This window comes from Octopus sinensis, linkage group LG18 (genome assembly GCF_006345805.1).
Source record: "Octopus sinensis linkage group LG18, ASM634580v1, whole genome shotgun sequence".
Classification (NCBI taxonomy): Eukaryota; Metazoa; Mollusca; class Cephalopoda; order Octopoda; family Octopodidae; genus Octopus; species Octopus sinensis.
The window spans coordinates 30,059,974-30,074,751 of record NC_043014.1 but is presented as its reverse complement, the minus strand read 5'-3'; the positions used below and the strand labels follow the sequence as shown (position 1 = coordinate 30,074,751).

General features: G+C 37.3%; 1 protein-coding gene and 1 non-coding gene across 2 annotated transcripts; both read right to left on the bottom strand.

The window, feature by feature from the left end:
* Positions 1-5,059: 5,059 nt before the first annotated feature.
* LOC115221831 lies at positions 5,060-5,168 on the bottom strand. The gene has a single exon (XR_003882653.1). It is a non-coding gene; the product is annotated as a U6 spliceosomal RNA (small nuclear RNA).
* Positions 5,169-10,043: 4,875 nt separating this feature from the next.
* LOC115221227 lies at positions 10,044-12,179 on the bottom strand. Its single transcript, XM_029791382.1, has 2 exons — positions 12,071-12,179; positions 10,044-10,405 (listed from the first exon to the last, which is right to left on the bottom strand). Exons 1-2 carry the CDS (start codon positions 12,177-12,179, stop codon positions 10,044-10,046), a joined length of 471 nt encoding a protein of 156 aa, XP_029647242.1.
* Positions 12,180-14,778: the final 2,599 nt, after the last annotated feature.

Genomic DNA, 14,778 nt, shown 5'->3' with positions numbered 1-14,778 from the left:
CTTGGGCAAGTGTCTTCTTCTATAGCCCCGGGCCGACCAATGCCTTGTGAGTGGATTTGGTAGACAGAAACTGAAAAGAGCCTGTCGTATATATGTATATATATATATGTATGCGTTTGTGTGTCTGTGTTTGTCTCCCTAGCATTGCTTGACAACCAATGCTGGTGTGTTTACGTCCCCGTCACTTAGCAGTTCGGCAAAAGAGACTGATAGAATAAGTACTGGGCTTACAAAGAATAAGTCCCGGGGTCGAGTTGCTCGACTAAAGGTGGTACTCCAGCATGGCCGCAGTCAAATGACTGAAACAAGTAAAAAAAAACAAACTCACAAGCGAGGAGAGCTTGGTGCATCGTTATCATGAAGAATCCAATTGTTTGTGCTCCACAGATCCAGTTGCTTTTGCCAAATCTCATCCCTCAAATGCCTCAAACATCATTGACTGTCCTCCAATGATCCTTATGCACAAACTGATGAATTTTCTCCACATTTCTGGGGTGGTGTTAGTGGCAGGTCTTCCAGATTGCTTGTCGTCTTCCAGGGATGTTCTCCTGTTTTTGAAGTGCCCATGCCTCTTGAAACATTGCATATGACCCAATGCCTCATTGCTGTAAGCTTGCCAAAGTATGCTCAATGTCTCTGTACCAGACTTCCCAAGTTTAATATAAAATTTCATGTTGGCTCTTTGTTTCAAGTTGCTGTCCATGACAAAAATTGCAGACTACAGCATCCACACATGATCACAAAAACATAAGTTTCACAACTTGCGAAGTAAACACAGCGATATCACTTGGCACACTGCCTCATGAATGTCACTGCTTGCTCTCACTGCTCACACAACAGTGTACTGCAATCTGTTGGTGCACTACAGAACTAGTATGCAAACTTTTTGATATCACCTCATATTTGGTGAGAATGTAATTTTTATTTGTATATTGCTAATATATATTGTTACAGATTTCCATACCAACAAAAAATGATAAAAATAGTGTAATATGAGTAGAATAATGTGTAGTAAACAAATACAAAAAAAAATGCATACTGATGAGCGTGGGGTGGGGAAAGGACTTGGAAAATTCACATTGTGAATTTTCTGAGTCCTCTCACCACCCCCACCCCGTTCATTGGCACAAACTTTTTATTCATATTTGTTTATTACATGTTATTTTACACCTATTGCACTTTTTTTTGGTAGCCAAATGTCAAAGTTGAGTTACTGGATCATGGGAATTTCCTAAGTCTTCTCCCCACCTACCCCCATTCATTAGTGTGCATTGTTTTGCATACTCGTTTACTACACAATATTTTACACCTATTACACTATTTTTTTTTTCATTTTTGTGAACAGGTCCTAAACTAGAGATTAACCCCAAAAATATACACACTCACAGACAATAAAAGAAAATTAAACTTTTTTCCAAATGTATTCCAAGTGTCAGAAGCCATGTCATCATTAAATGAAATTAATGGAACCAAACTTGGTATACTGGGGACAACTGTTGTTATTATTGTTTAGCCCCAGATTGGCTCTAAAAAAAAGACCTATGATTAAAGGCTGCAGCCATGATGATCATGTCTTAGTTTTTAGACATATAGCATCAATGATGCTATGTACATTATATACAATATATATAATATGTTCCTACTTTTATGGTAGGATAGATGGGATTCTAAGGAAATTTGGTGTTTTCTTTTTAAGCTGATCAAGCAATCATTAAGAGGTTCCCTTGTTAGAATAGTATAACATTTATAATAGTGTAACTTGTGGAATTGAACATTGAGACATTGAGAATAGTAAAATCGATTCCTACCCCTTGATGAGCTCAGCACCATACTACATCAAAACATTTGTCAATTTTTCCAAAGCTGTCTCAACTTTTCCAGTGGAATCTCCTTATCGCTAGATGCACTTGGCCATTTTATGTTAAGTGTCAAAACACAATTATTGTGAACAAAATACAAGCCAGACACTTCCAATAGTTGTTTAACACCCCATCAAGGGCATCTGCTATTTTCTTATACTCATAATTTAAAAGTGTTGTTAAAATGTGGACATTTCTCTCTCTCTCTCTCTCCTCCTCCCTCTCTGCCAATCTGTTTTATTTTTGTCTCTTTCTGCATCTATTTGCCTGTCTTTCTCCTGTTTACCTTGCTTTTATCTCCCTTCCTCCTGGTTCTCTACCCTTGATCCTTTTTTTTTCTTTTGACCACTCTCTCTTCTTATCCCTCTCCTCTGCACTCTAGATTACATCTAATGTTCTGAATAACTTAGAGACATTTCACATTAGGTATATTTCACATTAGCTATATATGTCGGTTTTAAAAGCAGGCAAGCTACCCACAGTGAACTTTCACAGGGCGGTTAACTTACAGGAATGTACAAGAATAAAGCAGGATATTTAATCTGGAATAATTTGGAATGGTGACGAGACTCATTATTATGTTGGCAAGCCAAAAATAGAACCTTCATGCAATCATTAACCTTTAGAATGTTGTCTTTCTGCATATAAAAACATTGTCATTTGTGGACTGTTTTGGATGTCATTTGGGGTCACTAATTAAAAGTTTTTTGCTAACACTTCAACCCATTTCTAGATAATTTAACTATTTCATTGGCTTCCTAGCTTTCATACTCTTTGTCTGGCTGTCTAACTATCTTTATATATAAATAATGAGTATGTACATACATATACATATCCAGACACACATACACATACATGTAGATATATTTATGTCCACATATACATACACATTTATATGCATACATACACAAATGCACACTTACACACACACACATATGTTTGTATATAAACACATACCAACATTATCATCATCATTCAATGCCCATTTTCCACGGAGGCGTAGGTTGGACAAACATGCATACATACATATTACTAATCCTTTCTTAAAACCTTAGCCTTCACCAAAACCATTATGCTTGTTAGTGATTCTGATATCAAAATAATCATATGTGCATGCATACAAATACTTTTTTTTTCTTTTACATTTCTACTTGTAGCCAAAAAATGAAAACAAATTATTTAATAGTGATATAAACAAGAGTATTTTTTGCACTAAAAGCCAATATGAGGGTTTTCTCATGGTATCTACTGCAGTATATTTTATTCTAATAGAATATCCATGTTTAAGTGGAGATAAATATTACCTCTTGGTATTAATAATGCCTCTATCATGAATATATATATTTTTAACAAACTCACTGGCTAATCGTGATACCAGCACCTGTTCTGGTAGTTATTCTATATATCACTAGCAGGGAAATGTGTTGCTGCTATCTCTAGTGGTCAAGTGTCCATCACTGACAAGACCAAGGAAGATTGAAATCACATGATCTGGTGGGGATTTATCTCCCCACTAGCGATATATACAACAGTAATTTTTACACCAAAAGCCAATATGAAAGTTTCTCTCATGGTATCTACAGCAGTAAAGTTTGTACTAACAGAACATCCAAGTTTCAGTGGGGATAAATATTACCTCTTGAAATGATTAGATGTTTCTGTGAAGACATATGATTATGCAAGACTATTTATCTAACAACTTCCATACATTGAAAAGAAGGCTTTACAGAGATGATGGGTTATTAATAATACAGTACGAGTGGCCACGAATTAAACAGATTTACAAAAACCTCACATAACTTTTTAGTTATATATTTTAAGAATAACTGTTGATACCAATCACAGTACAGCTAATTTTTTAGATATCTATTTGAACTTAAAAATAAGTAAATTCTACCCTTACTAAAAACTTAATGAGAAAATATTTTATAGCTAAGAGTTTCTTTGAAATTTAATTTATAATATTTGTGTGTCTTTTCACTATTCTCAGTTGACAACATTTCTAAGCGCTTCTCATTATTATAATAAGATTTTTCTAGCAGTGTCATATGAAATTGTCACCCATAATTATGACCCGAGTATCATCTATTGCATTTCAATCTATTTTAGATTTAGGGTTAGTTAGGGTTAAGGGTGGGGGAAGGGTATCTTTTTTTCTTCACAAATGTAAATAAACCCAATCTGTTTCTTAAAGGAGGGACATATTGATGACGCACAGAATGCTTTCACCTCAATGGACGGTCAGCGATTGGTTAAAATTGCCAAAATGCAAGAAATTAAAGACAAAATATGTTACAAACTATAGAATTTTCTCAAGAAAGGCAAGAGAAAATGATGTTTTATAAACACATTCTACCAGTATACGAAGTTTAAAATTTTTTAGCTCCCTGGAAATTATGTTAAAAACTGCCATTCAAACCGAAAAGATCCCAACACTTTGGTGTGTAGTAAGGAAATGCTTGCAAATGACACTCTATAAGCTGCAGCTCATTCAAGCCTTAAATACCAATGACAAGGAAAAGTGCATGCAATTCTATGTCACTATACAAGAAAAACTTGAAGATAAGGAGTTTGAAAAGTATCTTGTTTTCAGTGATGAGGCCACATTTCATATGAATGGCTAAGTCAGTAAGTATAATGTTTGTATTTGTGAGGAAGAAAATCCTGATGCACATAAGGAATTCATTGAAAGTGAATGTGTTCTGTACAATCTCCAAGAATCATCTTTATGGACCATTTTTCTTTGAGAGAAATGTGACTGGTTGTGTTTATTTGCAAATGCATCAAAAATGGTTATTTGATGAGCTCATTGCAAATAAACATAAATGCTTCATTTTTCAACAGGATGGGGCTCCATCTCACTGGAAGCTAACTTTGCAAGCTTATCTCACAAGAGAGATGGCTAAAGCATGTCAGTGATAATGACATTCATCATCGTTTAGCGTCTGCTTTCCATGCTAGCATGGGTTGGACGGTTCAACTGGGGTCTGGGAAGCCAGAAGGCTGCACCAGGCCCAGTCTGATCTGGCAATGTTTCTACGGCTGGATGCCCTTCCTAACGCCAACCTCTCCATGAGTGTAGTGGGTGCTTTTTACGTGCCACCGGCACAGGTGCCAGACGAGGTTGGCAAACGGCCACGACCAGATGGTGCTTTTTATGTGCCACTGGCACGGGGGCCAGGCGATGCTGGCAACGGCCAAAAAATATGGAACACTTCACGAATTTGCATGTCATCCTTGTGCAGGGGCCATGCTAATCTTCTCTGTATCGCTCCAATTTTAGTATATGTACTGCCTTGAAATGGCCACCACATTCATCTGATGATTTTTTCTATGGGGTTATGTGAAAGAACTGGTCTATATGCCTCACACTCTTCTTACAAACCTAGAGGAACTCAAGCAGATAATCACTGAGGCACTGGGGAATGTTAAGCAAGACAAGCTACAGTGTGGTTGACAGGAGCTGGACTACTAATTTGACATGTGTCGTGTCACAGGTGGTGTGCATATTGAACATTTGTGAATCAGTTATAAAATTTACATCCCTCTGAATCTCTTGTTCAAATTTTGATAAATAAATTTTTTATGTTTTCAATATGAAGTCTATTTAATTTTGTTTGCCTTGGACATGTAGATACTCAGATATTCACATTTCAAATGATGTCAATGCTTTTGAAACACCATATATATGTACACACATATGTTTTGTCTAGTTTTCTGTTTGTTGCATTTTTGTTGTTTTTTTTTGTTTGTTGTACTTTCGTCTAATTTTTCTCTTGGCTTTGTTCTTTTTGTTCACCTCTTGACATATGTATTAATAATAATATAATATATATATATATATATATATATATATATATATATATATATATATATATATATATATATATATATATATATATATATATATGTATGTATGTATGTATATATATATTGTGTGTATATATATATATATATATATATATATATATATATATATATATATATAGAGAGAGAGAGAGAGAGAGAGAGTGAGAGAGAGGAGAGAATTATATATACATACACAAAGGTTACAGAAAGCTGATCCTATCTAAAAATAGCAAATAGCTTCTCTAGTCTGTGTGCAAATTGCTATGTTTAATAAATCTTAATGTCCATACCTGTTATTATATATATACAACCTCTTCCCACTTTCTACTTTTCTTGACTGATATCTTTGAGACACACCCACCTTAAACTTCTTAAATATCAGGTTTTCCAAAGTGGGAATTCATTTGTTGATAATTCTATAGATTACTCAACAAGCTGTTGTTCACTGGTTTACACAAGTGCCTGATGAGTTTGAGAGTTATATAGTGTGTTGTGTAATCTAAATAATTGTATGGTGCTTATATCAAAACAAATATGCCTAATGAATCAATTGTAGCAACACTTGAAAACCCATTTGTGTGTGTGTGTGTGTGTGTGTGTGTGTGTTTGTTTGTGTATGTATGTGTGTGTGTGTGTGCATGTATGTGCATGTGTGTGTACATTATATAGATATATGTAAACATATGGATATATATATGAATATGTATATACATATATATCTCTATCTATCTATCTATCATCTATCTATCTATCTATCTATCTATCTATATATATATATATATATAATATATATATATATATATATATAATATATATGTATGTATATATATATATAGCAATAATAAATCCCTGAACGAGGTATAGACAGTAACTGCACGACAATGTGAAGTATATTTGCCATCTAAATATGGCTAACCACTAAGGGTGGATGTTACTGTAGCTTGTAGCCCCAGGAGAACATCTTCTCCAGTTGGCTATTGACACACTTTCTGTGCCCTATCGGTATTTGCCTCGTCAACCTTAACCCGTGGCCTCTATCTGGGATGTAGCCAGTCCACTTATGCATACCTTTCCTTCTTGGGACACAAAACTCTACTTGCGAAGACCTGTTGAGGCAAGTGAAAATCAAAATTGAAATCGATCAACATCAATGGAAATTGTAGCTGTGATATCAGTGCCGGTGGCATGTAAGAGAACCATCCGGATGTGACCATTGCCAACCCCAACTGGCCTCTTTGCCGGTGGCACGTAAAAAGCACCATCCAATCGTGGCCATTGCCAGCCTTGCCTGGCCTCTGTGCCGGTGGCATGTAAAAAGTACCATTCGATCGTGGCCGTTTGCCAGCCTTGTCTGGCACCTGTGCTGGTGGCACATAAAAAGCACCCACTACACTCACGGAGTGGTTGGTGTTAGGAAGGGCATCCAGCCATAGAAACATTGCCAGATCAGACTGGGCCTGATGCAGCCTTCTGGCTTCCCAGGCCCCAGTTGAACCGTGCAACCCATGCTAGCATGGAAAGCGGACCCTAAACGATGATGATGATGATGATGATGATATATATATATATATATATATAAACATGGTACAACTCTATAATACTGTCTTTCTCTCTCCCCCATCTCCTACATTTCTCTGCCTTTCACACGTTACACTCCACTTTGATCTGTCTCTTTCTCTCTCTCTCTCTCTCTTCTCCTCCTCCTTTGTTCCTTGTTCCCTTTTTTCTCTCTTCCTCTGTCCCTCTTTTCTCCTCTCTCTTCTCCTCACACGTGACTAACTTTGGACTGCTATCCTGCCTTTTCGTGGTCAGCAGCCGTCTAGGCTAGACACATTTTTTTTCTCTCTTCGCCTCAAGGTATTTTTCCAATGTGTCAGCTCAAGTTCACCTGTACTGTTGAAAAGACGCCTGTCTGTGACGTCCTGTTTTTGTTATTATTATTATCATTATTGTTTTTACGTATTTTCGTATTCTTACTCATGTTATCATTATTATTTTTACGTATTTTTGTATTCTTATTTGTTCCTGTCCTTGTTTTGTATACATTCGAGGCTTTCTTCCAAGGAATCTAATGTGCTTGGCTTAGATTTTCCTTTGGGGCTGGCCAGGTCGGAGCAATCTCAAGATTAATCAGCCGAAATTGCGAGGATGATCCGGTTCTTGACTGAAGATTGGAGGCTTCGAATGTCCTGTCTGTGTATTTTGTATCGTCTTCTAAATGTTTTGCATTCTTGTCCCAGTTTGTGTTTTTTACATATACATATATATATACACAATAATCACTGACTATCACGGGTGTTACATTCCAAAATCTCCTGCGATAGGTGAAAATCCATGAAGTAGAAACAGTACTGTACTGTATATATTTTTAATTATTTTTATAGTTTGAATATATTTATTTTATCATAAATGCAAAATAACACTTCAGAGAGATCGACTTAAGCTTAAATAATAGACAGCCATAGGTAAACTGTGATAGGTGAACCACAATATGGGAAGAGATGACTGTATATACATTCACTTTCACACATTCTTACATGCACACACATATATATCCATGTATATAAATGTGTATACAATCATATTTTTTACATATTTATATATGTATATTATTTATGTGTGTATATATATATATATATATATATATATATATATATAATATTTAATATATATTGCTATATATAAATTCATATAAATACATGTCTGTGTGTGTGAATTTATGTGCATGCGTGCACGTGTGTGTGTGTGTGTGTGTGTGTGTGTAAGTATATATAAGAATTATAAATAAAGCTGAGTTTGTAGAATTAGAAAAGGAATTCCTGGTTTGGAACCAAAACCGGGAATGAAAGGACCTTAAAGTTAACTTAGTAAAGGCTAATGTCCTAGTATGCATCGAAACAGACACTATGTTAAAAGTTTCAGGAAAATGACTCTGTTTGATATGTGAAAATTTCATATAGTGTACCCTGTGTAAACAATGGACACACAAGAGATACAGTGGAATCATAGGGAGGTTAACATTGCAAACAGATTTTGTTTGTGGCATACAGTTATAGAAACATTGCTAGACCAGATTGGAGCTTAGTGCAGCCACTGGCTCTCCAGACCTCAGTCAAACCGTCAAACCTATGCCAGCATAGAAAACGGACATTAAACGATGATGATGATGATGATGATGATATCTTGAAATACTAAAGAGTAAATTTATTCAATAAAATTGCCATTGGCTTCAACCGTGGCCTTCAGACAACTTCAGAATCCCCTGCAACTCTTCTGCACAGTCTCATTGTTTGAGTTGGTGAATGCTACCATAAACCAGTTCATCTTTGGTGTTACAAGAAGTTTTGTTGGTCTCTCGCTCAACTGTGCCCCACACATAATAATCAAGGGGGCTGCAGTGTGGGGTTAGATGACCAGATGCTAGAGATAATGTGGTTGCAGAAATTGTCTGACAGCCATGACTGGGTTCTACTTGTGTAGCATGGTACAGAGTCCTGTTACACAAAATCAAAAACAAACACTGCACATGTGCAAATTAAAATATAAAATGGCAACAATTTACCATTGCAACTTGTATGTATGTATGTATATATATATATATATATATATATATATATATATATATATATTATATATGATGGTGAGTAAAAAGTAATGCCATTTTGTTTAGGACAGGTATAATTACCAACACAGGAACATGTATCATACATCAAAATAAAGCTGGTCCTCTGTGGATCACATCTCTACTTCTCAACATAGTCACCATTTCTTTCAATAGCAATGTTCTACCTTTGAATGAGAGTATATATCCCTGCCCTGTAAAATTCTGTTGACTGTTCTTTGAACCACTTCTTCACTACAGTTTTCACTTCATTGTCACTGGAATAATGTTTGCCTCTCAAACCTTCTTTCATGGGGCCGAAGAGATGATAGTCTGAAGGTGCTAAATCTGGTGAGTATGGAGGATGCAGTAAAGTTGTCCACCTGAATGAGGCGATTGTCTCCTTTGTCCTGATGCTTGTGTGTGGTCAAGCATTGTCATGCAGAAGGAGGACATTGTCAATTGGTAAGTTGGGTCTTACTCGTTGGAGTCTTGCTCTGAACCTCGTCAGGGTCTCAACGTAGGCCTCAGAGTTTATTGTTTTTCCTTTTGGCAAGAAATTGACTAGAATGACACTTTGAGCATCTCAAAAGATAGTTGCCATGATTTTTCCAGCTGATTTGCATCTTGAACATTTTCGGTGGTGGTGACATAGAGTGGCGCCATTCCACTGACTGCCTCTTTGATTCTGGTTCATAATAATAAATCCATGATTCATCACCTGTTACGAGCCTTCAAAAGAAGGTGTTGTCTCTTTGACTTTGTTCGAGAAGTTCAGTGCAGGCATTGACCCTGTCAGTCTTGTGTTCGGTAGTCAGCTCTCTCAGTACCCAACGAGCACACACTTTTGAAAAGCCAAGTGATTTGACAATGTTGTAAGCACTTCCGTGACTCACTTCAAAGTTTTCAGCCAACTCATCAAGAGTTATGCACCTGTCTTCTCTGATCAGAGCATCTGCTTTTGCTTTATTGGCAGGATTCACAGAAGAAGACGGCCGGCCAGAACGGAGTTTATTGGCTACACTTACAGTTCCCACATTTTCATCTTTCAGACGATGGACCCACCTGCATACATTGCAATAATCTAAAGTATTGCCTGCAAAGACATTTTGTAATCATTGGTGAATGTTCACAGGTGTTTGCCCCCTCAGCAACAAGAAATTCAATCACTGCTCTACTGGTCTTTGTCCTTACCAGTCTAAAAACCTGAAAAGTAAGAAATAAAATATTTCAGAACATAAATGATATAATCACATGAAATAAAGAAAATGGCATTACTTTTTGACTCACCCTTGTACATACTTGAGGGAGATTGTGAATATTGAGTAGCATATGCATATATACCTATTCCTGCTTTCATTCACATCTTAAAGGATGCACTGACTCCAGGTAAGTGCTCCAAAAAGTATTCGCCTTTCTCTTCACAGATGTTGAACACAGTCCCTTGCATGCTCTTTCACTCTTTTTAAATCCACAAACTTAGAACAACTACGATCAATGTTGGTACCATGAAAGGTAGGTTTAGTGAGATTGTTGAAATGCTTGAGTGGAGAAATGCAGATGTTTGCTGGGTTTGTGATAGGATAATCAAGTTAAGAATAATCTTGTATAATGTAACAATAACATTTATCTCTGTATATGCTCTACATGCTGTACTAGTAGATGGACAGAACTATTAGGCCCTTCTGGACACTACCTTGACAATGAAGGACAATGACTTTATTATGGCGTGTATGGAGGCTTCAGCTTTGGCACTAGAAGTGAGGCGGGAACAAGTCTCCTGAAGTTCTGTGATGCAAATGACTTGCTGGTCTGCAACACTAACTTCAAGAAGTCAACCAGCCACCTAATTACTCATCAATCTGATAGGTACTCAAGCCAGATTAACTATATTGTCACCAGAAACAAGGATAGACAGATGTTTGTAAATTCCAAGTCCTTTCCCAGTGAGGAATGTATGACTCAGCATAAGTTAGTGAGTTAGTGGTTAATGACTTCAGACTTAGGGCTAGGTGGACGCAGAGATACAAACGAGTTTGGAAAAGAAAATTATGGAAACTCAAAGATCCATCAAACAGTCAGAGATTTAGAGACATTCTGATTAAAGCATTCGATGAGAAAGAGGAGGAGCTAGCGACATATAATGTAGAGGACAACCAGAAGCTCTTATAAGACAATGTTCTGAAGGCTACAGACAAAATCTGTAGGTGAGGCAAAGTCTTTGCCAGAAAGTAACATGGTGGTGGAAAAATGAGGTAGATAGGACCATAAGAATAAAGAGACAGGCTTGGAAAACTGGGGAAATGGAGGTAGCAAAGAGCTATATCAAGTATCTAAGAGGAAAACTAGGCAACAGGTTTATCTAGCAAGAGTAGAAGCAGAAAGGAAGAGGTTTGTCAATGTCTTACAGTGTGAAGATCTAAGACTTGAAGTGCTCTGGTATGCTAGACAGTGTATCAGAGAGAATAGAGATGTTGTGGGAGAGGAATGTGTATGGATGGATAATGGTACGCTTGCATTTAGTGACTCTGAAAAGGAAGAGGTGAGGAAGTGCTACTATGAAAGGATATTAAATATGGAGAATGAAGGGAGAAAGAGAGCCTCTCCCATGTGAACCTAACAGAGGGACCAGCTATTCGAGGTGAGAGCAGTATGATAGATAAGACTATTAAAGATATGAAAACAGGGAAAGCCCTTGGTCATTGGAAGTTACTGCTGAGATGCTTAAAATATCTGACAGAGTAGGACATAAGTTGGTCACCTGTATAGTTAATCAGGTTACTCAGGAAGATGTCATCCCCAATTACTGGTTTAGCAGCATTATAGTCAGCTATGGCAATTAAAGGCATCAAATTACTAGACCAGGTCATGACAGTTATGGAAAGTGTTATATCTCAATTAATAAAGAAATAAACCCAGATCAGATAAAGTGCAGTTTGGTTTTGTGTTAGGGAAAAGCACTACTGATGCTATCTTTTTAGTCAAACAACTCTTAGAGAGGTATTTGGCTAAGAATAAACCATTGTACCTAGTGTTTGTTGACTTGGAGAAAGTCTTTGACAGTGTACCTCACTCTGTGATATGATGGGCTCTGAGGAAGCTAGGGATAGATAATGTCTTGTGAAAGCTGTACAGGCCATATAGAGAGGTTTCTGTCTAAGTAAAGTAGGAGTTAACCATGAATATAGTGATGAATTTAGTGTACAAGTGGGCATTCATCAGATTTCAGTTCTCAGTTCTCAGTTCCCTCCTATTCATAATTGTCCTCCAGGCCATAACAGAAGAATTCAAGACCAGTTGCCATGTGAACTGCTATATGCTGATGATCTTACTCTCATAGTAGAATCTGTAACAGAACTAGAAAAGAAATTCCAGACAAGGAAGCGAAACCTGGAATGAAAGGGTTTTGAGGTTAACTTAGCAAAAACCAAGGTTCTAGTAAGCAAGAAAACAGACAGGACCCTATATTCTTTACATAAATGACCCTGCTTGATATGTAAGAAAGGTGTATGCAGGAATTCCACACAGTGTATGCAATGTAAGCTATGGACACACAAGAAGTGCAATGGAATAATAGGAAGATTAATGGATAAAGTAGTGTTCGTATGTGGAAGAAATACAGGAGCCACAAAGTCTACTGATACAAGGTACATTGATTTTCTCAAATGCTTTGGAGGCTCTCTAGAGCTAGTGGATAATTTTTGCTATCTAAGGAATTTAATCAGGAGTGAGGATGTACAGAATGTGTAATTTCTAGAATAAAAAGAGGATAGAAAAAATTCAGTGAACTTTTACTTTTGTTGGAATCCAAGGGTTTCTCTCTCTCTCTCTGCATGAAAGGAAGATTGTATGATGCATGTATATGAACAGCAATGCTACATAGTAGTGAGATATGCACACTAAATGCAGAGAAACTGTGAAGACTAGAGAGAAATGAAGTAAGTATGCTCTGCTGGATGTGCAATGTCAGTGGACATGTGTATATGTGCAACAAAGCACTAATGTATAGAAAGAAAAATTAGATGTAAGAGGAATTAGTGCTGGTTTGGTCATGTGATGCATATGGATGAGGACTGTTGCATAAAGAAGTACTGATCATCTAAAGTGAATGGAACCTGTGGAAGGAGGAGACCCAGGAAACATGGGATGAAATATTCAAGGTTGATCTCAAGATGATGAGTCTTACAAAGAAGATTGCAAAAGACCGAGATATTTGGCACCTTGCTGTACTCCAGAAGACCTGTCCACCACAGCACTTCATATCCTAAAACCACCTTGGTAATGCTTGTTCATGAGGGGCTCAGTCCCAACCCTGCCTCTACCGTCTCTAATCTGTCTACCTTTTCTCCCCATACCTCATCCCCTAACACCCATCATTTCTCTATCACCTGAGAACAGAGTAGGTACATACTCCACCACCCCTTCTTTATCAGTTACTTTCCTCCCCTCCACCCATGAACTACTTCCATTTCCCATTATCTTCCCCACCTACTGTCTCTACCAATGACCATCTTTCCATGCTTTCTTGCCTCTGTATTTTTCCTAATCCTATCACCTTCAATGCTATCACATATATTCTGCAATTCCTGCTCCCAGACCTTACTTGTATTTCATTCCATCATTTGCTACAGTGACCTCTTTCCTACCTACTCATCCAGTCCAAACCTCTGTATCACTTTACTTATTCTCACCACCCCCAATGTGCCTCGAAGATATTTCTCAACACATCATCGTCACCATCTCCCTCATTATTGCTCTCTTTATCTTACTCTCTCACTCATCCCCTGTCTTACTCTTTAACTTGTTTTCCTTTCTCTTCCAGCTGAAGTATTCATATACCTTCTTCAGGCGCCTATCCTTGTTCCTTTGTACTTTTAATCTTTCAATTGGCACAAAGCCACCACCACCACCTCTATACTGCTCCCATCTACCCACCGCTGCCTCAAAACTGTGGAGATTTGTTTTACAAGTTGTTTACTGACCCTGTCAGTGCTGGTGCCACCTAAAAAGCAACCAGTACATGTTGTAAAGTGGTTGCTGTTAGGAAGGGTACCCAGCAGTAGAAACCATGCCAAAACAGTGGAGCCTGAAGCAGTTCCTAGCCTTACCAGCACTTGTCAAACTTTCCAGCCCATGCAAGCATGGAAAATGGACGTGAAATGATGATGACGATAACGATGATGATGATGATCATCATCATCATTATCATCATCATCATGACCACCACCACCACCACCACCACCATCGTCGTCGTCGTCGTCATCATCATCATCATCATCATCATCATTATCATCATGTATATTTATATAACAATTACATTGGGGAAAAATCATTTAATAAAGCATAAAGCTGTTTGTTTAACAATGACTTGATCACAAATACAATCCCACCAGTTTGTAATCAGGTCACCCTTGTGTGATCAAAATATGGACACCTCATGAAATAAAAATAAATTCAAGTGTATTTAAT

Coding starts and splice junctions, on each gene's coding strand:
- LOC115221227 (XM_029791382.1), bottom strand. CDS start 12,179: ATGACCTGGTCTAGTAATTTGATGCCTTTAATTGCCATAGCTGACTAT. Junction 10,406..12,070: donor TAACCTGATTAACTATACAG/GTGACCAACTTA, acceptor ATGTCTTTGCAG/GCAATACTTTAGATTATTGC.